This window comes from Cydia amplana, chromosome 17 (genome assembly GCF_948474715.1).
Source record: "Cydia amplana chromosome 17, ilCydAmpl1.1, whole genome shotgun sequence".
NCBI classification, from domain to species: Eukaryota; Metazoa; Arthropoda; class Insecta; order Lepidoptera; family Tortricidae; genus Cydia; species Cydia amplana.
Window position 1 is genome coordinate 16,663,907 of NC_086085.1, and position 17,782 is coordinate 16,681,688.

Genomic DNA, 17,782 nt, shown 5'->3' on the forward strand with positions numbered 1-17,782 from the left:
TGCGAAACCGCAACAGCCGGCGGCACCGCGGAAAGAGCAAGAAGGGAAGGGTCGCAATAAGACCAAGGCGCTACTGCGCACCCCGCGGTCAGCGGCCGTAGTCCTCACCCTGGAGACGGGAGCAGAAGAGAGGGGCGTTACCTACGGAACGTTGATTACGGAGGCCAAGACCAAAATTTCCCTGGATGGGCTCGGTATCACCGGTCTGAGGTTCCGTAGGGCAGTGACAGGGGCGGCAATCCTGGAGATCCCGGGCCCAGACACCACCAGCGGCAACCAAGCAGACTCTCTTGCTGCCAAGTTGAGGGAGACGCTTAATGTGGCCGACGTCCGCATCTCTAGGCCGGTAAAATGCGCGGAGATGCGCATTTCCGGCCTGGATGACTCGGTTACAGAGGAAGAGCTCGCCGCTGCCGTGGCGAAAGTTGGAGGGTGTGCCCTAGAGGCAGTGAAAGTTGGCCGGATCTCCCGCACGCCAACAGGCCTGGGCACAGCGTGGGCTCGCTGCCCCGTAGCAGCCGCCAAGAAAGTGGCTGAGGGGCGACTCCTCGTCGGATGGGCTTCGGCAAACGTGAAGTTGCTGGAGTCCCGACCCCTGAGGTGCTTCCGCTGCCTGGTGCCTGGCCATGTTAGGAAGGGGTGCACCTCAGAAATCGACCGTAGTGACCAATGCTACCGATGCGGTCAATCCGGTCACCGGGCCAGGGACTGCACCGCCGCGCCCCACTGCACTCTGTGCACTGCAGCGGGAAAACCTGCTGACCACAGTGCCGGCAGCAGTACCTGCGCGATGGGGGCTAAAGCCCCAAAACGCATGTCCCGGAAGGTGACCAACAAACCAGGCACCCCTGGAGTGGCGGCGCCTCCGGCTGCACAAGAGGGTCCGACAAACAATGCGCCAAAATGACGAGGTCAACCAATCGGATCCTCCAGGCGAACATAAACCACTGCGCCGGGGCGCAAGATCTCCTCCTGCAGTCCATGGCGCAGTGGTCGATAGATGCTGCCGTGGTCGCCGAGCCGTACTACGTCCCCCCCAGCCACAACTGGGCTGCGGACCTGGATGGCTTGGTGGCCATTATTACAAAAGCAGGGGTAGAGGGCATACCGCCCCCCTCCACGTTGTCGAGGGGCCATGGCTATGTGGCTGTTCTCTGGGGCGAAATTACCCTGATCGGGGTATATTTCTCCCCCAACAGAAGAGTCTCCGAGTTCGAAGCCTTCCTCGGCCAGCTGGCGGCTCTCGTTGGGCAGACCCAACCGCGCCAGGTAGTTGTCGCAGGTGACTTAAACGCCAAATCCATGGCCTGGGGCTGTCCCGCAACCGACATTCGCGGAGACCTGTTAGAGGAATGGGCGACGATGACCGGAATGTCGGTTCTGAACCGAGGGTCGGCCAGCACCTGCGTGCGCTGGCAGGGAGAGTCCATAGTGGACGTTACTTTCGCGACCCCGGCACTCGCGACCCGCGTCCGGGGCTGGAGAGTACTGGAGACGGTGGAGACATTATCAGACCATTTGTACATCCGGTTTGATGTCTCCACCTCCTCCGGAGGCACGACAGACACGGATCGTCGTCCGAATGGCCGTGCTGCGACCCCTTACCCTCGCTGGGCCCTGAACAGCCTGGATCGTGAAGCGGTGGAGATAGCGTCCCTCGTCCAGGCCTGGACAACATCTCCTGGGCCTGTGGAGACCGAGGAGGAGGCAGCCTGGTTTCGCGAAGCCATGTCACAAGTCTGTGACGCAGGCATGTCGCGAGCCAAGCCGCGGCCTCCGAAGCGTCAAGTGTACTGGTGGTCGCGAGAAATCGGTGAACTCCGATCCCGCTCCAACAGAGCGAGACGCCAGTACACACGGTCCCGTCGACGCAGACACCGAGACGTTGAAGAGGAGACGCGGCTGTACAGTGCCTACAGGGAGGCGGTCAAGGCGCTGCAGCTCTCCATCTGCGAGGCGAAGGCGAGCGCCAGAGCGGAGCTTCTCGAGACTCTAAACCGAGACCCATGGGGGAGGCCGTACAAGACGGTCAGGGGTAAATTACGCCCTTGGGCCCCCCCCTTGACAGAGAGTCTCGAGCCTCGACTACTGGGGGTGGTTGTTTCCAACTTGTTTCCGAACAGACCGGAACACCAGCCCCCAGAAATGGCACCTCCCCATCAGCTCGCAGGGTTCGAGGGTGCGGAAGTCGGGGTGCCTCCGGTAACGGAGGCAGAGCTAGACGCAGCCGTGCGGAGGCTAAAAGCCAAAAACACGGCACCGGGTCCAGATGGGATCCCAGGACGCGTCCTGGCTTTGGCGCTGCGGTCCCTAGGGGAGAGATTCCGCGGGCTACTGGACGCCTGTCTACAGTCCGGCCAATTTCCGACCATATGGAAAACCGGCCGGCTCGTCCTCCTAAAAAAGGACGGGCGTCCCGCGGAATCTCCATCAGCCTACCGTCCGATCGTACTGCTCGACGAGGCTGACAAGCTTTTCGAGCGCATCATCTGCGCTCGCCTCGTCGTGCACCTCCGAGGAGTAGGACCCGACCTGTCCGAGCATCAGTTCGGATTCCGAGAGGGCAGGTCGACCGTAGATGCGGTCGCGCGCATCAAAGCCCTCTCGGATGAGGCGGTTGACCACGGTGGGGTTCTTCTGGCGGTGTCCCTGGATATCGCCAATGCCTTTAACACCCTGCCGTGGTCGTGCATTAGGGAGGCGCTGAAATACCACAAAGTGCCTCCCTATTTGTGCCAAATAGTCGGGGCCTACCTCTCGGAGCGGTGCGTGGAGTATCCGGTCCGGGGTGGCGGGCTTGCAAGGTGGGAGACATCGTGCGGTGTTCCACAGGGCTCGGTCTTAGGGCCGCTCCTGTGGAACATTGGGTACGACTGGGTGCTGCGGGGGGAGCTTCTCCCGGGGTCAAGTGTGACCTGCTACGCAGATGACACGCTGGTCACGTCCCGGGGGACCTCGTACCGGGAAGCAGCACGCCTCGCCACCGTGACGGTGGCACAGGTGGTGAGGCGTATAACGATGCTGGGTCTGGAGGTGGCGCTACACAAGTCCGAGGCGCTCTGCTTCCACGCAGCCCGGAAGGCGCCGCCTGCAGGATCCAGCATCATCGTTGGTGGCACCCGAATCGAGGTAAAGTCCAACATGAGATATCTTGGACTTGTCCTCGATTCCCGATGGAGCTTCCGCGAGCACTTTGCCCGCCTGACCCCCCGACTAATGGCAGCTTCGGCCGCACTGAAGAGGCTGATGCCCAACATCGGGGGGCCGGAGGTGGCGAGCCGCCGTCTATATATGGGGGTGGTGCGATCGATGGCCCTGTACGGGGCGCCGATCTGGGCGGTGAATCTGGCGGCCCGAAATGTCGCCCTGCTGAGAAAGGCTCAGAGGGCGATGGCCATCAGCGTCGTACGCGGCTACCGCACCACCTCATATGATGCGGCGTGCTTGCTGGCGGGAACGCCTCCGTGGGATCTGGAGGCGGAGGCCCAAGCGTCTCTATACGAGTGGCGCAGGGAGCTCCGGCTGCAGGAGTTCCATCCTGCGCCTAGGGAGGTAGAGGCGCAAAAGCTCCTCGTCCGACAGTCCATTGTCCTCCAATGGGAGGAACAACTGGCTGGACGCGAGGAAGGTCACAGGACTGTTGAGGCGGTCCGGCCGGTCCTACAAGACTGGCTGGAGAGAGAGCGGGGCTCGCTAACCTTCCGGCTGGTGCAGGTGCTCACGGGGCATGGCTGTTTCGGGAGCTACCTGCACCGGTACGCGAGACGGGAGGAGACGGCGGAGTGCCACCAGTGTAGCTGCGGCGAGGACACGGCGCAGCATACCCTGGAGGAATGCCCAGCCTGGGAGGGGCAGCGCCGCGAACTCGCGGCAGTGGTGGGGAACGACCTCTCCTTGCCAGCCGTAGTTAAGGCTATGGTTGCCGACGAGAGGTCGTGGAAAGCGGTCCTCTCCTTCTGCGAGGATGTAATGTCGCAGAAGGAGGCGGCGGAGAGGGAAAGGGAGGCCAACCCAGCCTCGCACCCGATCCGCCGCAAGCGCACAGGGGCCCGGAGGAGAGCGTATGCCCATCTCCTCCCCCCCACCTAGCGAGGTCTGGGCAGCGGCGCGGGGGCGTCGCTGCCCATTACATAGGCCTCGCAGAGAGGGCGCGCGTGGTATGCCCACGCGCCTTCTGAGGAGGCAGGGGTAGAAGTTCCCCAAGAGAAGGGCCCGCTGCATAGGCGGGCGGCGCCGGCGTGGTTGCGGTTGCGTACTCCAGAGAACCCGTGGCCACGCCCCACCGGCGGCGTGCAGGCATACCGTTGGTTTTTTAGTGGGTAGCGGCACCTTTGCCGAGTCCCACATAACCCGCATTTCCTCCCCCGGGTGTGCGGGTATGCATAAAGCATTTTTCCAACGAAAAAAAAAAAAAAAAAAAAAAAAAAAAAAAAAGGCGCTAACCGTGGCTGGGCGGGTGGCTCCGCGTGTCCCTCTGAATAGCAGAGGGCACAGTGTGAGCTGCAAAATCCCTGTTGGGAATTTCTAATAGGTCCCCTATTAGAAATTACCTCTGGCGGGGGGAGGAGTGGGGATGGCTCCGGCCACCAAGCGCGGCGGATGGAAAAGTGGAAGAAAACCACTATAAAAATCACCCCAATCCCAAGGTGTGTCTGGCGTGCCGATGGGATGCGTGGCTGGAGGGAGTCCAGTCACAAACGTCAGGGAGGGGCATACCTCCTCAAAATAGCACACAAAATGAGTGGAAACGAAAATGTAGAACTACCCCAGGAGGTTTCAATCCTCCATGTCGCCACAGGACGGGCAATTGCCCATGCTGTGGCGACATGCCGCCTTCCGTATTCTGGGGGGGCAAACCACTCACGATCCCGAAACGACAACACAAGCAAACACTTCATGGACACCGATTTGCAGAGTGATTTGGTATTGAGGCTGCAAGGAGGGGGTGATGGGGAGAATAGCAGTCCGGCGGAGGCAGGAGCCTCCACTGGCCACCCCAAGGATGGATTCCGACCATTTCAGGACGCCCAGGGGCGCTGGGTGTTCCATGATGAGGACGTGCCTCCGGGGACGGCGGTGGATTCTACACGCTCCCCACCCAAACCCGCTAGGGGGCTTAGTGAGAGACGGCAACCCGTAGTGCGAATAGAACGCATGCCAGAAAGGGTCCCCTCTCTTGGCAGGGAGGAGTTCTTCTCCCCCATGAGAATAGACACGGGTGACCTCCCTGGGGACGGAGTATTTTTCTCTCCGGTGCCAACCGACGGGGAAACCGCCGAATCCGACGTTTCGCTAACTGCCCAAATGGCCGCAGGACGGAAGAGGCAGCGAAGCAGTGGTAGCGACACGGGAGCATCGCCGAGCGGCGAGGCTTCCGATCTTGCGGAGCGAGGAAAGTCCGCCTCGGGGCCCTCCAAGCGAGGAACAGGCCGCCAACCATCCACGGCGCGCCACGCCGGGCTAACCAAGGAAAAGGCTAAGCGCCGGGAGCTCGAGCTGCAAACTGAAGAGGACCTGATGGCCGCGTCCAAAATGGTGACGCTAAGACGGCTTGCCCGCCATCCGGATTCGTTTGGGACGACAAGTGGGTCAGACGACGAAGAAAACCGCACTGTCCTGGCCCTAAACCAGCAGGTGCGTGATAGTCTGGGGCTTATCAAGGACGTGGCCACCAAGTCCAAAAACCTAAAGGGCACGTACCAACGAATCCTGAAGGAGGCTGTGGCTGCGATCAGGGAAGCTGTCGGTGAGATGAGGGGCCGGACTGTCTCCGATGAGACGAGGAGGCTCGCCGCCGAAAACGCTCGCCTTAAGGCGGAAATGGCCGAGCTCCGTAAGGAGATGGGCGACTTGCGCACTAGCCTTGGGCAGCGCCTCGAAGGGACGCGCCAAGAGACGACGACATCACCTGCTCGGGAGCAAGGTGACTTAGAGCGCAATATCGTGGCCAAGGTGACTGAAATGATGGGTACAAGGTTGAGCGCCCTGGAGGAGAAACTGCTCCCACAGCAACCTACTCAGGTGTCGTCTGCTCCCACACCTTCCAAAGCAGGAAGCTCTCCCCCCGGTCACACTCCAGCTCCTACCAACCCAGCGGGTGCGAAGCGGGCTGCGAAAAAGAATAAAAAGAAGGAGGGGCCCAAAAAGCGTCCTACGAGTGTTCCTGGCCCCGCTTCCCAAGTCCGGCAGCCTCGGCTGCAGACAACAGTGCCTGCCTCGGAAGAGGAATGGACGACTGTGGTCAAGCGGGGTAAGAAGAACAAAAAGAAGTCTCCCGTTGGAGCAGCGACGACTGCGAAGCCGCAACAGCCGGCGGCACCGCGGAAAGCGCAAGAAGGGAAGGGTCGCAATAAGACCAAGGCGCTACTGCGCACCCCGCGGTCAGCCGCCGTAGTCCTCACCCTGGAGACGGGAGCAGAAGAGAGGGGCGTTACCTACGGAACGTTGATCACGGAGGCCAAGTCCAAAATTTCCCTGGATGGGCTCGGTATCACCGGTCTAAGGTTCCGTAGGGCAGTGACAGGGGCGGCAATCCTGGAGATCCCAGGCCCAGACACCACCAGCGGCAACCAAGCAGACTCTCTTGCTGCCAAGCTGAGGGAGACGCTTAATGTGGCCGACGTCCGCATCTCTAGGCCGGTAAAATGCGCGGAGATGCGCATTTCCGGCCTGGATGACTCGGTTACAGAGGAAGAGCTCGCCGCTGCCGTGGCGAAAGTTGGAGGGTGTGCCCTAGAGGCAGTGAAAGTTGGCCGGATCTCCCGCACGCCAACAGGCCTGGGCACAGCGTGGGCTCGCTGCCCCGTAGCAGCCGCCAAGAAAGTGGCTGAGGGGCGACTCCTCGTCGGATGGGCTTCGGCAAACGTGAAGCTGCTGGAGTCCCGACCCCTGAGGTGCTTCCGCTGCCTGGTGCCTGGCCATGTTAGGAAGGGGTGCACCTCAGAAATCGACCGCAGTGACCAGTGCTACCGATGCGGTCAATCCGGTCACCGGGCCAGGGACTGCACCGCCGCGCCCCACTGCACTCTGTGCACTGCAGCGGGCAAACCTGCTGACCACAGTGCCGGCAGCAGTACCTGCGCGATGGGGGCTAAAGCCCCAAAACGCATGTCCCGGAAGGCGACCAGCAAACCAGGTACTCCTGGAGTGGCGGCGCCTCTGGCCGCACAAGAGGGCCCGATTAGCAATGCGCCAAATGACGAGGTCAACTAATCGGATCCTCCAGGCGAACATAAACCACTGCGCCGGGGCGCAAGATCTCCTCCTGCAGTCCATGGCGCAGTGGTCGATAGATGTTGCCGTGGTCGCCGAGCCGTACTACGTCCCCCCCAGCCACAACTGGGCTGCGGACCTGGATGGCTTGGTGACCATTATAACAAAAGCAGGGGTAGAGGGTATACCGCCCCCCTCCACGTTGTCGAGGGGTCGAGGCTATGTGGCTGTCCTCTGGGGCGAAATTACCCTGATCGGGGTATATTTCTCCCCCAACAGAAGAGTCTCCGAGTTCGAAGCCTTCCTCGGCCAGCTGGCGGCTCTCGTTGGGCAGACCCAACCGCGCCAGGTAGTTGTCGCAGGTGACTTAAACGCCAAATCCATGGCCTGGGGCTGTCCCGCAACCGACATTCGCGGAGACCTGTTAGAGGAATGGGCGACGATGACCGGAATGTCGGTTCTGAACCGAGGGTCGGCCAGCACCTGCGTGCGCTGGCAGGGAGAGTCCATAGTGGACGTTACTTTCGCGACCCCGGCACTCGCGACCCGCGTCCGGGGCTGGAGAGTACTGGAGACGGTGGAGACATTATCAGACCATTTGTACATCCGGTTTGATGTCTCCACCTCCTCCGGAGGCACGACAGACACGGATCGTCGTCCGAATGGCCGTGCTGCGACCCCTTACCCTCGTTGGGCCCTGAACAGCCTGGATCGTGAAGCGGTGGAGATAGCGTCCCTCGTCCAGGCCTGGACAACATCTCCTGGGCCTGTGGAGACCGAGGAGGAGGCAGCCTGGTTCCGCGAAGCCATGTCACAAGTCTGTGACGCAGGCATGTCACGAGCCAAGCCACGGCCTCCGAAGCGTCAAGTGTACTGGTGGTCGCGAGAAATCGAGGAACTCCGATCCCGCTCCAACAGGGCGAGACGCCAGTACACACGGTCCCGTCGACGCAGACACCGAGACGCTGAAGAGGAGACGCGGCTGTACGGTGCCTACAGGGAGGCGGTCAAGGCGCTGCAGCTCTCCATCTGCGAGGCAAAGGCGAGCGCCAGAGCGGAGCTTCTCGAGACTCTAAACCGAGACCCATGGGGGAGGCCGTACAAGACGGTCAGGGGTAAATTACGCCCTTGGGCCCCCCCCTTGACAGAGAGTCTCGAGCCTCGACTACTGGGGGTGGTTGTTTCCAACTTGTTTCCGAACAGACCGGAACACCAGCCCCCAGAAATGGCACCTCCCCATCAGCTCGCAGGGTTCGAGGGTGCGGAAGTCGGGGTGCCTCCGGTAACGGAGGCAGAGCTAGACGCAGCCGTGCGGAGGCTAAAAGCCAAAAACACGGCACCGGGTCCAGATGGGATCCCAGGACGCGTCCTGGCTTTGGCGCTGCGGTCCCTAGGGGAGAGATTCCGCGGGCTACTGGACGCCTGTCTACAGTCCGGCCAATTTCCGATCATATGGAAAACCGGCCGGCTCGTCCTCCTAAAAAAGGATGGGCGTCCCGCGGAATCTCCATCAGCCTACCGTCCGATCGTATTGCTCGACGAGGCTGACAAGCTCTTCGAGCGCATCATCTGCTGTCGCCTCGTCGAGCACCTCCGAGGTGTGGGACCCGACCTGTCCGAGCATCAGTTTGGATTCCGAGAGGGCAGGTCGACCGTAGATGCGGTCGCGCGCATCAAAGCCCTCTCGGATGAGGCGGTTGACCACGGTGGGGTTCTCCTGGCGGTGTCCCTGGATATCGCCAATGCCTTTAACACCCTGCCGTGGTCGTGCATTAGGGAGGCGCTGAAATACCACAAAGTGCCTCCCTATTTGTGCCAAATAGTCGGGTCCTACCTCTCGGAGCGGTGTGTGGAGTATCCGGTCCGGGGTGGCGGGCTTACAAGGTGGGAGACAACGTGCGGTGTTCCACAGGGCTCGGTCTTAGGGCCGCTCCTGTGGAACATTGGGTACGACTGGGTGCTGCGGGGGGAGCTTCTCCCGGGGTCAAGTGTGACCTGCTACGCAGATGACACGCTGGTCACGTCCCGGGGGACCTCGTACCGGGAAGCAGCACGCCTCGCCACCGTGACGGTGGCACAGGTGGTGAGGCGTATAACGATGCTGGGTCTGGAGGTGGCGCTACACAAGTCCGAGGCGCTCTGCTTCCACGCAGCCCGGAAGGCGCCGCCTGCAGGATCCAGCATCATCGTTGGTGGCACCCGAATCGAGGTAAAGTCCAACATGAGATATCTTGGACTTGTCCTCGATTCCCGATGGAGCTTCCGCGAGCACTTTGCCCGCCTGACCCCCCGACTAATGGCAGCATCGGCCGCACTGAAGAGGCTGATGCCCAATATCGGGGGGCCGGAGGTAGCGAGCCGCCGTCTGTATATGGGGGTGGTGCGATCGATGGCCCTGTACGGGGCGCCGATCTGGGCGGAGAATCTGGCGGCCCGAAATATCGCCCTGCTGAGAAAGGCTCAGAGGGCGATGGCCATCAGCGTCGTACGCGGGTACCGCACCACCTCATACGATGCGGCGTGCTTGCTGGCGGGAACGCCTCCTTGGGATCTGGAGGCGGAGGCCCAGGCGTCTCTGTACGAGTGGCGCAGGGAGCTCCGGCTGCGGGAGTTCCATCCTGCGCCTAGGGAGGTAGAGGCGCAAAAGCTCCTCGTCCGGCAGTCCATTGTCCTCCAATGGGAGGAGCAACTGGCTGGACGCGAGGAAGGACACAGGACTGTCGAGGCGGTCCGGCCGGTCCTACAAGACTGGCTGGAGAGAGAGCGGGGCTCGCTAACCTTCCGGCTGGTGCAGGTGCTCACGGGGCATGGCTGTTTCGGGAGCTACCTGCACCGGTACGCAAGACGGGAGGAGACGGCGGAGTGCCACCAGTGTGGCTGCGGCGAGGACACGGCGCAGCATACCCTGGAGGAATGCCCAGCCTGGGAGGGGCAGCGCCGCGAACTCGCGGCAGTGGTGGGGAACGACCTCTCCTTGCCAGCCGTAGTTAAGGCTATGGTTGCCGACGAGAGGTCGTGGAAAGCGGTCCTCTCCTTCTGCGAGGATGTAATGTCGCAGAAGGAGGCGGCGGAGAGGGAAAGGGAGGCCAACCCAGCCTCGCACCCGATCCGCCGCAAGCGCACAGGGGCCCGGAGGAGAGCGTATGCCCATCTCCTCCCCCCCACCTAGCGAGGTCTGGGCAGCGGCGCGGGGGCGTCGCTGCCCATTACATAGGCCTCGCAGAGAGGGCGCGCGTGGTATGCCCACGCGCCTTCTGAGAAGGCAGGGGTAGAAGCCTCACTCTAGCCCCCCACAAGAGAAGGGCCCGCTGCACAGGCGGGCGGCGCCGGCGTGGCTGCGGTTGCGTACTCTAGAGAACCCGTGGCCACGCCCCACCGGCGGCGTGCAGGCATACCGTTGGTTTTTTAGTGGGTAGCGGCACCTTTGCCGAGTCCCACATAACCCGCATCTCCTCCCCCGGGTGTGCGGGTATGCATAAAGCATTTTTCCAACGAAAAAAAAAAAAAAAAAAAAAAAAAAAAAGGTTAGGCGCTAACTCCACCCAAGTGCCAAGTAGTCGGGTCCTACCTCTCGGAGCGGTGTGTGGAGTATCCGGTCCGGGGTGGCGGGCTTACAAGGTGGGAGACAACGTGCGGTGTTCCACAGGGCTCGGTCTTAGGGCCGCTCCTGTGGAACATTGGGTACGACTGGGTGCTGCGGGGGGAGCTTCTCCCGGGGTCAAGTGTGACCTGCTACGCAGATGACACGCTGGTCACGTCCCGGGGGACCTCGTACCGGGAAGCAGCACGCCTCGCCACCGTGACGGTGGCACAGGTGGTGAGGCGTATAACGATGCTGGGTCTGGAGGTGGCGCTACACAAGTCCGAGGCGCTCTGCTTCCACGCAGCCCGGAAGGCGCCGCCTGCAGGATCCAGCATCATCGTTGGTGGCACCCGAATCGAGGTAAAGTCCAACATGAGATATCTTGGACTTGTCCTCGATTCCCGATGGAGCTTCCGCGAGCACTTTGCCCGCCTGACCCCCCGACTAATGGCAGCATCGGCCGCACTGAAGAGGCTGATGCCCAATATCGGGGGGCCGGAGGTAGCGAGCCGCCGTCTGTATATGGGGGTGGTGCGATCGATGGCCCTGTACGGGGCGCCGATCTGGGCGGAGAATCTGGCGGCCCGAAATATCGCCCTGCTGAGAAAGGCTCAGAGGGCGATGGCCATCAGCGTCGTACGCGGGTACCGCACCACCTCATACGATGCGGCGTGCTTGCTGGCGGGAACGCCTCCTTGGGATCTGGAGGCGGAGGCCCAGGCGTCTCTGTACGAGTGGCGCAGGGAGCTCCGGCTGCGGGAGTTCCATCCTGCGCCTAGGGAGGTAGAGGCGCAAAAGCTCCTCGTCCGGCAGTCCATTGTCCTCCAATGGGAGGAGCAACTGGCTGGACGCGAGGAAGGACACAGGACTGTCGAGGCGGTCCGGCCGGTCCTACAAGACTGGCTGGAGAGAGAGCGGGGCTCGCTAACCTTCCGGCTGGTGCAGGTGCTCACGGGGCATGGCTGTTTCGGGAGCTACCTGCACCGGTACGCAAGACGGGAGGAGACGGCGGAGTGCCACCAGTGTGGCTGCGGCGAGGACACGGCGCAGCATACCCTGGAGGAATGCCCAGCCTGGGAGGGGCAGCGCCGCGAACTCGCGGCAGTGGTGGGGAACGACCTCTCCTTGCCAGCCGTAGTTAAGGCTATGGTTGCCGACGAGAGGTCGTGGAAAGCGGTCCTCTCCTTCTGCGAGGATGTAATGTCGCAGAAGGAGGCGGCGGAGAGGGAAAGGGAGGCCAACCCAGCCTCGCACCCGATCCGCCGCAAGCGCACAGGGGCCCGGAGGAGAGCGTATGCCCATCTCCTCCCCCCCACCTAGCGAGGTCTGGGCAGCGGCGCGGGGGCGTCGCTGCCCATTACATAGGCCTCGCAGAGAGGGCGCGCGTGGTATGCCCACGCGCCTTCTGAGAAGGCAGGGGTAGAAGCCTCACTCTAGCCCCCCACAAGAGAAGGGCCCGCTGCACAGGCGGGCGGCGCCGGCGTGGCTGCGGTTGCGTACTCTAGAGAACCCGTGGCCACGCCCCACCGGCGGCGTGCAGGCATACCGTTGGTTTTTTAGTGGGTAGCGGCACCTTTGCCGAGTCCCACATAACCCGCATCTCCTCCCCCGGGTGTGCGGGTATGCATAAAGCATTTTTCCAACGAAAAAAAAAAAAAAAAAAAAGGCGCTAACTCCACCCACGGACCTGCTCGGGTGTCCGAGTGGGCGGGGAGGTGAACCCCGACGTGGCGCGTCCCCAGGTGGTGGATAGGGGAATGCCCCGGCCCTTTGTCGTGCTGGGGTAGGACGTAGTCCCGCGAACCAAACACCAGGGGGGGAATTTGGGGGGCTTTGTGCCCGAGAATGGCTCTCCACGCGTCCCTCTGAATAAGCAGACGGCGCAGTGGATGAGCAGAGAGGAGGAGCTATGAGAGCAGTATGTAGGGTCAATCAAGTCACTGTTTCGCGCGCGGACGTCTGGGGAGGAGGCTGAGGGCTCCCTGACGCGTCGTGGATGTGGGTGGTTGCCGGATTGGAGAGCCTTCTGCTTTTCTGACATTGCCTAGCTGTCTGGAAGGATTGTGCATTGGGCTTCTGTGAAACCCAATTGCAGATCTATTTCTCCGGGCGGGTCGGCGGTGTCAGCGGATCGGGAGGATCGCGCACCGGATGCCGCGCGGATCTGTTGTGCGTCTGGGGGGCTTTTGGCTTCCAATGACGGCTGCGGGGGGTCACATTCCGGATCTTTGCCCGAGGAGCAGTTCCTTGATTGATACCCTGAGGAGTGGCTGGGCGGGTGGCTCCGCGTGTCCCTCTGAATAGCAGAGGGCACAGTGTGAGCTGCAAAGTCCCTGTTGGGAATTTCTAATAGGTCCCCTATTAGAAATTACCTCTGGCGGGGGGAGGAGTGGGGATGGCTCCGGCCACCAAGCGCGGCGGATGGAAAAGTGGAAGAAAACCACTATAAAAATCACCCCAATCCCAAGGTGTGTCTGGCGTGCCGATGGGATGCGTGGCTGGAGGGAGTCCAGTCACAAACGTCAGGGAGGGGCATACCTCCTCAAAATAGCACACAAAATGAGTGGAAACGAAAATGTAGAACTACCCCAGGAGGTTTCAATCCTCCATGTCGCCACAGGACGGGCAATTGCCCATGCTGTGGCGACATGCCGCCTTCCGTATTCTGGGGGGGCAAACCACTCACGATCCCGAAACGACAACACAAGCAAACACTTCATGGACACCGATTTGCAGAGTGATTTGGTATTGAGGCTGCAAGGAGGGGGTGATGGGGAGAATAGCAGTCCGGCGGAGGCAGGAGCCTCCACTGGCCACCCCAAGGATGGATTCCGACCATTTCAGGACGCCCAGGGGCGCTGGGTGTTCCATGATGAGGACGTGCCTCCGGGGACGGCGGTGGATTCTACACGCTCCCCACCCAAACCCGCTAGGGGGCTTAGTGAGAGACGGCAACCCGTAGTGCGAATAGAACGCATGCCAGAAAGGGTCCCCTCTCTTGGCAGGGAGGAGTTCTTCTCCCCCATGAGAATAGACACGGGTGACCTCCCTGGGGACGGAGTATTTTTCTCTCCGGTGCCAACCGACGGGGAAACCGCCGAATCCGACGTTTCGCTAACTGCCCAAATGGCCGCAGGACGGAAGAGGCAGCGAAGCAGTGGTAGCGACACGGGAGCATCGCCGAGCGGCGAGGCTTCCGATCTTGCGGAGCGAGGAAAGTCCGCCTCGGGGCCCTCCAAGCGAGGAACAGGCCGCCAACCATCCACGGCGCGCCACGCCGGGCTAACCAAGGAAAAGGCTAAGCGCCGGGAGCTCGAGCTGCAAACTGAAGAGGACCTGATGGCCGCGTCCAAAATGGTGACGCTAAGACGGCTTGCCCGCCATCCGGATTCGTTTGGGACGACAAGTGGGTCAGACGACGAAGAAAACCGCACTGTCCTGGCCCTAAACCAGCAGGTGCGTGATAGTCTGGGGCTTATCAAGGACGTGGCCACCAAGTCCAAAAACCTAAAGGGCACGTACCAACGAATCCTGAAGGAGGCTGTGGCTGCGATCAGGGAAGCTGTCGGTGAGATGAGGGGCCGGACTGTCTCCGATGAGACGAGGAGGCTCGCCGCCGAAAACGCTCGCCTTAAGGCGGAAATGGCCGAGCTCCGTAAGGAGATGGGCGACTTGCGCACTAGCCTTGGGCAGCGCCTCGAAGGGACGCGCCAAGAGACGACGACATCACCTGCTCGGGAGCAAGGTGACTTAGAGCGCAATATCGTGGCCAAGGTGACTGAAATGATGGGTACAAGGTTGAGCGCCCTGGAGGAGAAACTGCTCCCACAGCAACCTACTCAGGTGTCGTCTGCTCCCACACCTTCCAAAGCAGGAAGCTCTCCCCCCGGTCACACTCCAGCTCCTACCAACCCAGCGGGTGCGAAGCGGGCTGCGAAAAAGAATAAAAAGAAGGAGGGGCCCAAAAAGCGTCCTACGAGTGTTCCTGGCCCCGCTTCCCAAGTCCGGCAGCCTCGGCTGCAGACAACAGTGCCTGCCTCGGAAGAGGAATGGACGACTGTGGTCAAGCGGGGTAAGAAGAACAAAAAGAAGTCTCCCGTTGGAGCAGCGACGACTGCGAAGCCGCAACAGCCGGCGGCACCGCGGAAAGCGCAAGAAGGGAAGGGTCGCAATAAGACCAAGGCGCTACTGCGCACCCCGCGGTCAGCCGCCGTAGTCCTCACCCTGGAGACGGGAGCAGAAGAGAGGGGCGTTACCTACGGAACGTTGATCACGGAGGCCAAGTCCAAAATTTCCCTGGATGGGCTCGGTATCACCGGTCTAAGGTTCCGTAGGGCAGTGACAGGGGCGGCAATCCTGGAGATCCCAGGCCCAGACACCACCAGCGGCAACCAAGCAGACTCTCTTGCTGCCAAGTTGAGGGAGACGCTTAATGTGGCCGACGTCCGCATCTCTAGGCCGGTAAAATGCGCGGAGATGCGCATTTCCGGCCTGGATGACTCGGTTACAGAGGAAGAGCTCGCCGCTGCCGTGGCGAAAGTTGGAGGGTGTGCCCTAGAGGCAGTGAAAGTTGGCCGGATCTCCCGCGCGCCAACAGGCCTGGGCACAGCGTGGGCTCGCTGCCCCGTAGCAGCCGCCAAGAAAGTGGCTGAGGGGCGACTCCTCGTCGGTTGGGCTTCGGCAAACGTGAAGCTGCTGGAGTCCCGACCCCTGAGGTGCTTCCGCTGCCTGGTGCCTGGCCATGTTAGGAAGGGGTGCACCTCAGAAATCGACCGCAGTGACCAGTGCTACCGATGCGGTCAATCTGGTCACCGGGCCAGGGACTGCACCGCCGCGCCCCACTGCACTCTGTGCACTGCAGCGGGCAAATCTGCTGACCACAGTGCCGGCAGCAGTACCTGCGCGATGGGGGCTAAAGCCCCAAAACGCATGTCCCGGAAGGTGACCAACAAATCAGGCACCCCTGGAGTGGCGGCGCCTCTGGCTGCACAAGAGGGCCCGATTAGCAATGCGCCAAATGACGAGGTCAACTAATCGGATCCTCCAGGCGAACATAAACCACTGCGCCGGGGCGCAAGATCTCCTCCTGCAGTCCATGGCGCAGTGGTCGATAGATGCTGCCGTGGTCGCCGAGCCGTACTACGTCCCCCCCAGCCACAACTGGGCTGCGGACCTGGATGGCTTGGTGGCCATTATAACAAAAGCAGGGGTAGAGGGTATACCGCCCCCCTCCACGTTGTCGAGGGGTCGAGGCTATGTGGCTGTCCTCTGGGGCGAAATTACCCTGATCGGGGTATATTTCTCCCCCAACAGAAGAGTCTCCGAGTTCGAAGCCTTCCTCGGCCAGCTGGCGGCTCTCGTTGGGCAGACCCAACCGCGCCAGGTAGTTGTCGCAGGTGACTTAAACGCCAAATCCATGGCCTGGGGCTGTCCCGCAACCGACATTCGCGGAGACCTTCTAGAGGAATGGGCGACGATGACCGGAATGTCGGTTCTGAACCGAGGGTCGGCCAGCACCTGCGTGCGCTGGCAGGGAGAATCCATAGTGGACGTGACGTTCGCGACCCCGGCACTCGCGACCCGCGTCCGTGGCTGGAGAGTACTGGAGACGGTGGAGACATTATCAGACCATTTGTACATCCGGTTTGATGTCTCCACGTCCTCCGGAGGCACGACAGACACGGATCGTCGTCCGAATGGCCGTGCTGCGACCCCTTACCCTCGTTGGGCCCTGAACAGCCTGGATCGCGAAGCGGTGGAGATAGCGTCCCTCGTCCAGGCCTGGACAACATCTCCTGGGCCTGTGGAGACCGAGGAGGAGGCAGCCTGGTTCCGCGAAGCCATGTCACAAGTCTGTGACGCAGGCATGTCGCGAGCCAAGCCACGGCCTCCGAAGCGTCAAGTGTACTGGTGGTCGCGAGAAATCGAAGAACTCCGATCCCGCTCCAACAGGGCGAGACGCCAGTACACACGGTCCCGTCGACGCAGACACCGAGACGTTGAAGAGGAGACGCGGCTGTACAGTGCCTACAGGGAGGCGGTCAAGGCGCTGCAGCTCTCCATCTGCGAGGCAAAGGCGAGCGCCAGAGCGGAGCTTCTCGAGACTCTAAACCGAGACCCATGGGGGAGGCCGTACAAGACGGTCAGGGGTAAATTACGCCCTTGGGCCCCCCCCTTGACAGAGAGTCTCGAGCCTCGACTACTGGGGGTTGTTGTTTCCAACTTGTTTCCGAACAGACCGGAACACCAGCCCCCAGAAATGGCACCTCCCCATCAGCTCGCAGGGTTCGAGGGTGCGGAAGTCGGGGTGCCTCCGGTAACGGAGGCAGAGCTAGACGCAGCCGTGCGGAGGCTAAAAGCCAAAAACACGGCACCGGGTCCAGATGGGATCCCAGGACGCGTCCTGGCTCTGGCGCTGCGGTCCCTAGGGGAGAGATTCCGCGGGCTACTGGACGCCTGTCTACAGTCCGGCCAATTTCCGACCATATGGAAAACCGGCCGGCTCGTCCTCCTAAAAAAGGATGGGCGTCCCGCGGAATCTCCATCAGCCTACCGTCCGATCGTATTGCTCGACGAGGCTGACAAGCTCTTCGAGCGCATCATCTGCTGTCGCCTCGTCGAGCACCTCCGAGGTGTGGGACCCGACTTGTCCGAGCAGCAGTTTGGATTCCGGGAAGGCAGGTCGACCGTGGATGCGGTCGCACGCATCAAAGCCCTCTCGGATGAGGCGGTTGACCACGGTGGGGTTCTCCTGGCGGTGTCCTTGGATATCGCCAATGCCTTTAACACCCTGCCGTGGTCGTGCATTAGGGAGGCGCTAAAATACCACAAAGTGCCTCCCTATTTGTGCCAAATAGTCGGGGCCTACCTCTCGGAGCGGTGTGTGGAGTATCCGGTCCGGGGTGGCGGGCTTATAAGGTGGGAGACATCGTGCGGTGTTCCACAGGGCTCGGTCTTAGGGCCGCTCCTGTGGAACATTGGGTACGA

General features: G+C 61.7%; 1 protein-coding gene across 1 annotated transcript; it reads left to right on the top strand.

The window, feature by feature from the left end:
- The first annotated feature begins 13,513 nt into the window (after nucleotides 1–13,513).
- On the top strand, nucleotides 13,514–15,829 carry LOC134656118 (uncharacterized). Its single transcript, XM_063511638.1, has 2 exons — nucleotides 13,514–14,714; nucleotides 14,904–15,829. Exons 1-2 carry the CDS (start codon nucleotides 13,514–13,516, stop codon nucleotides 15,827–15,829), a joined length of 2,127 nt encoding a protein of 708 aa, XP_063367708.1.
- The last annotated feature ends 1,953 nt before the right edge of the window (nucleotides 15,830–17,782 follow it).

Excerpts from the sequence above, each read along its gene's own strand:
- LOC134656118 (XM_063511638.1), top strand. The coding sequence starts at position 13,514 with ATGGACACCGATTTGCAGAGTGATTTGGTATTGAGGCTGCAAGGAGGG. Across the intron at positions 14,715-14,903 it reads AGCTCCTACCAACCCAGCGG|CGACGACTGCGAAGCCGCAA; the intron begins GTGCGAAGCGGG and ends CCGTTGGAGCAG.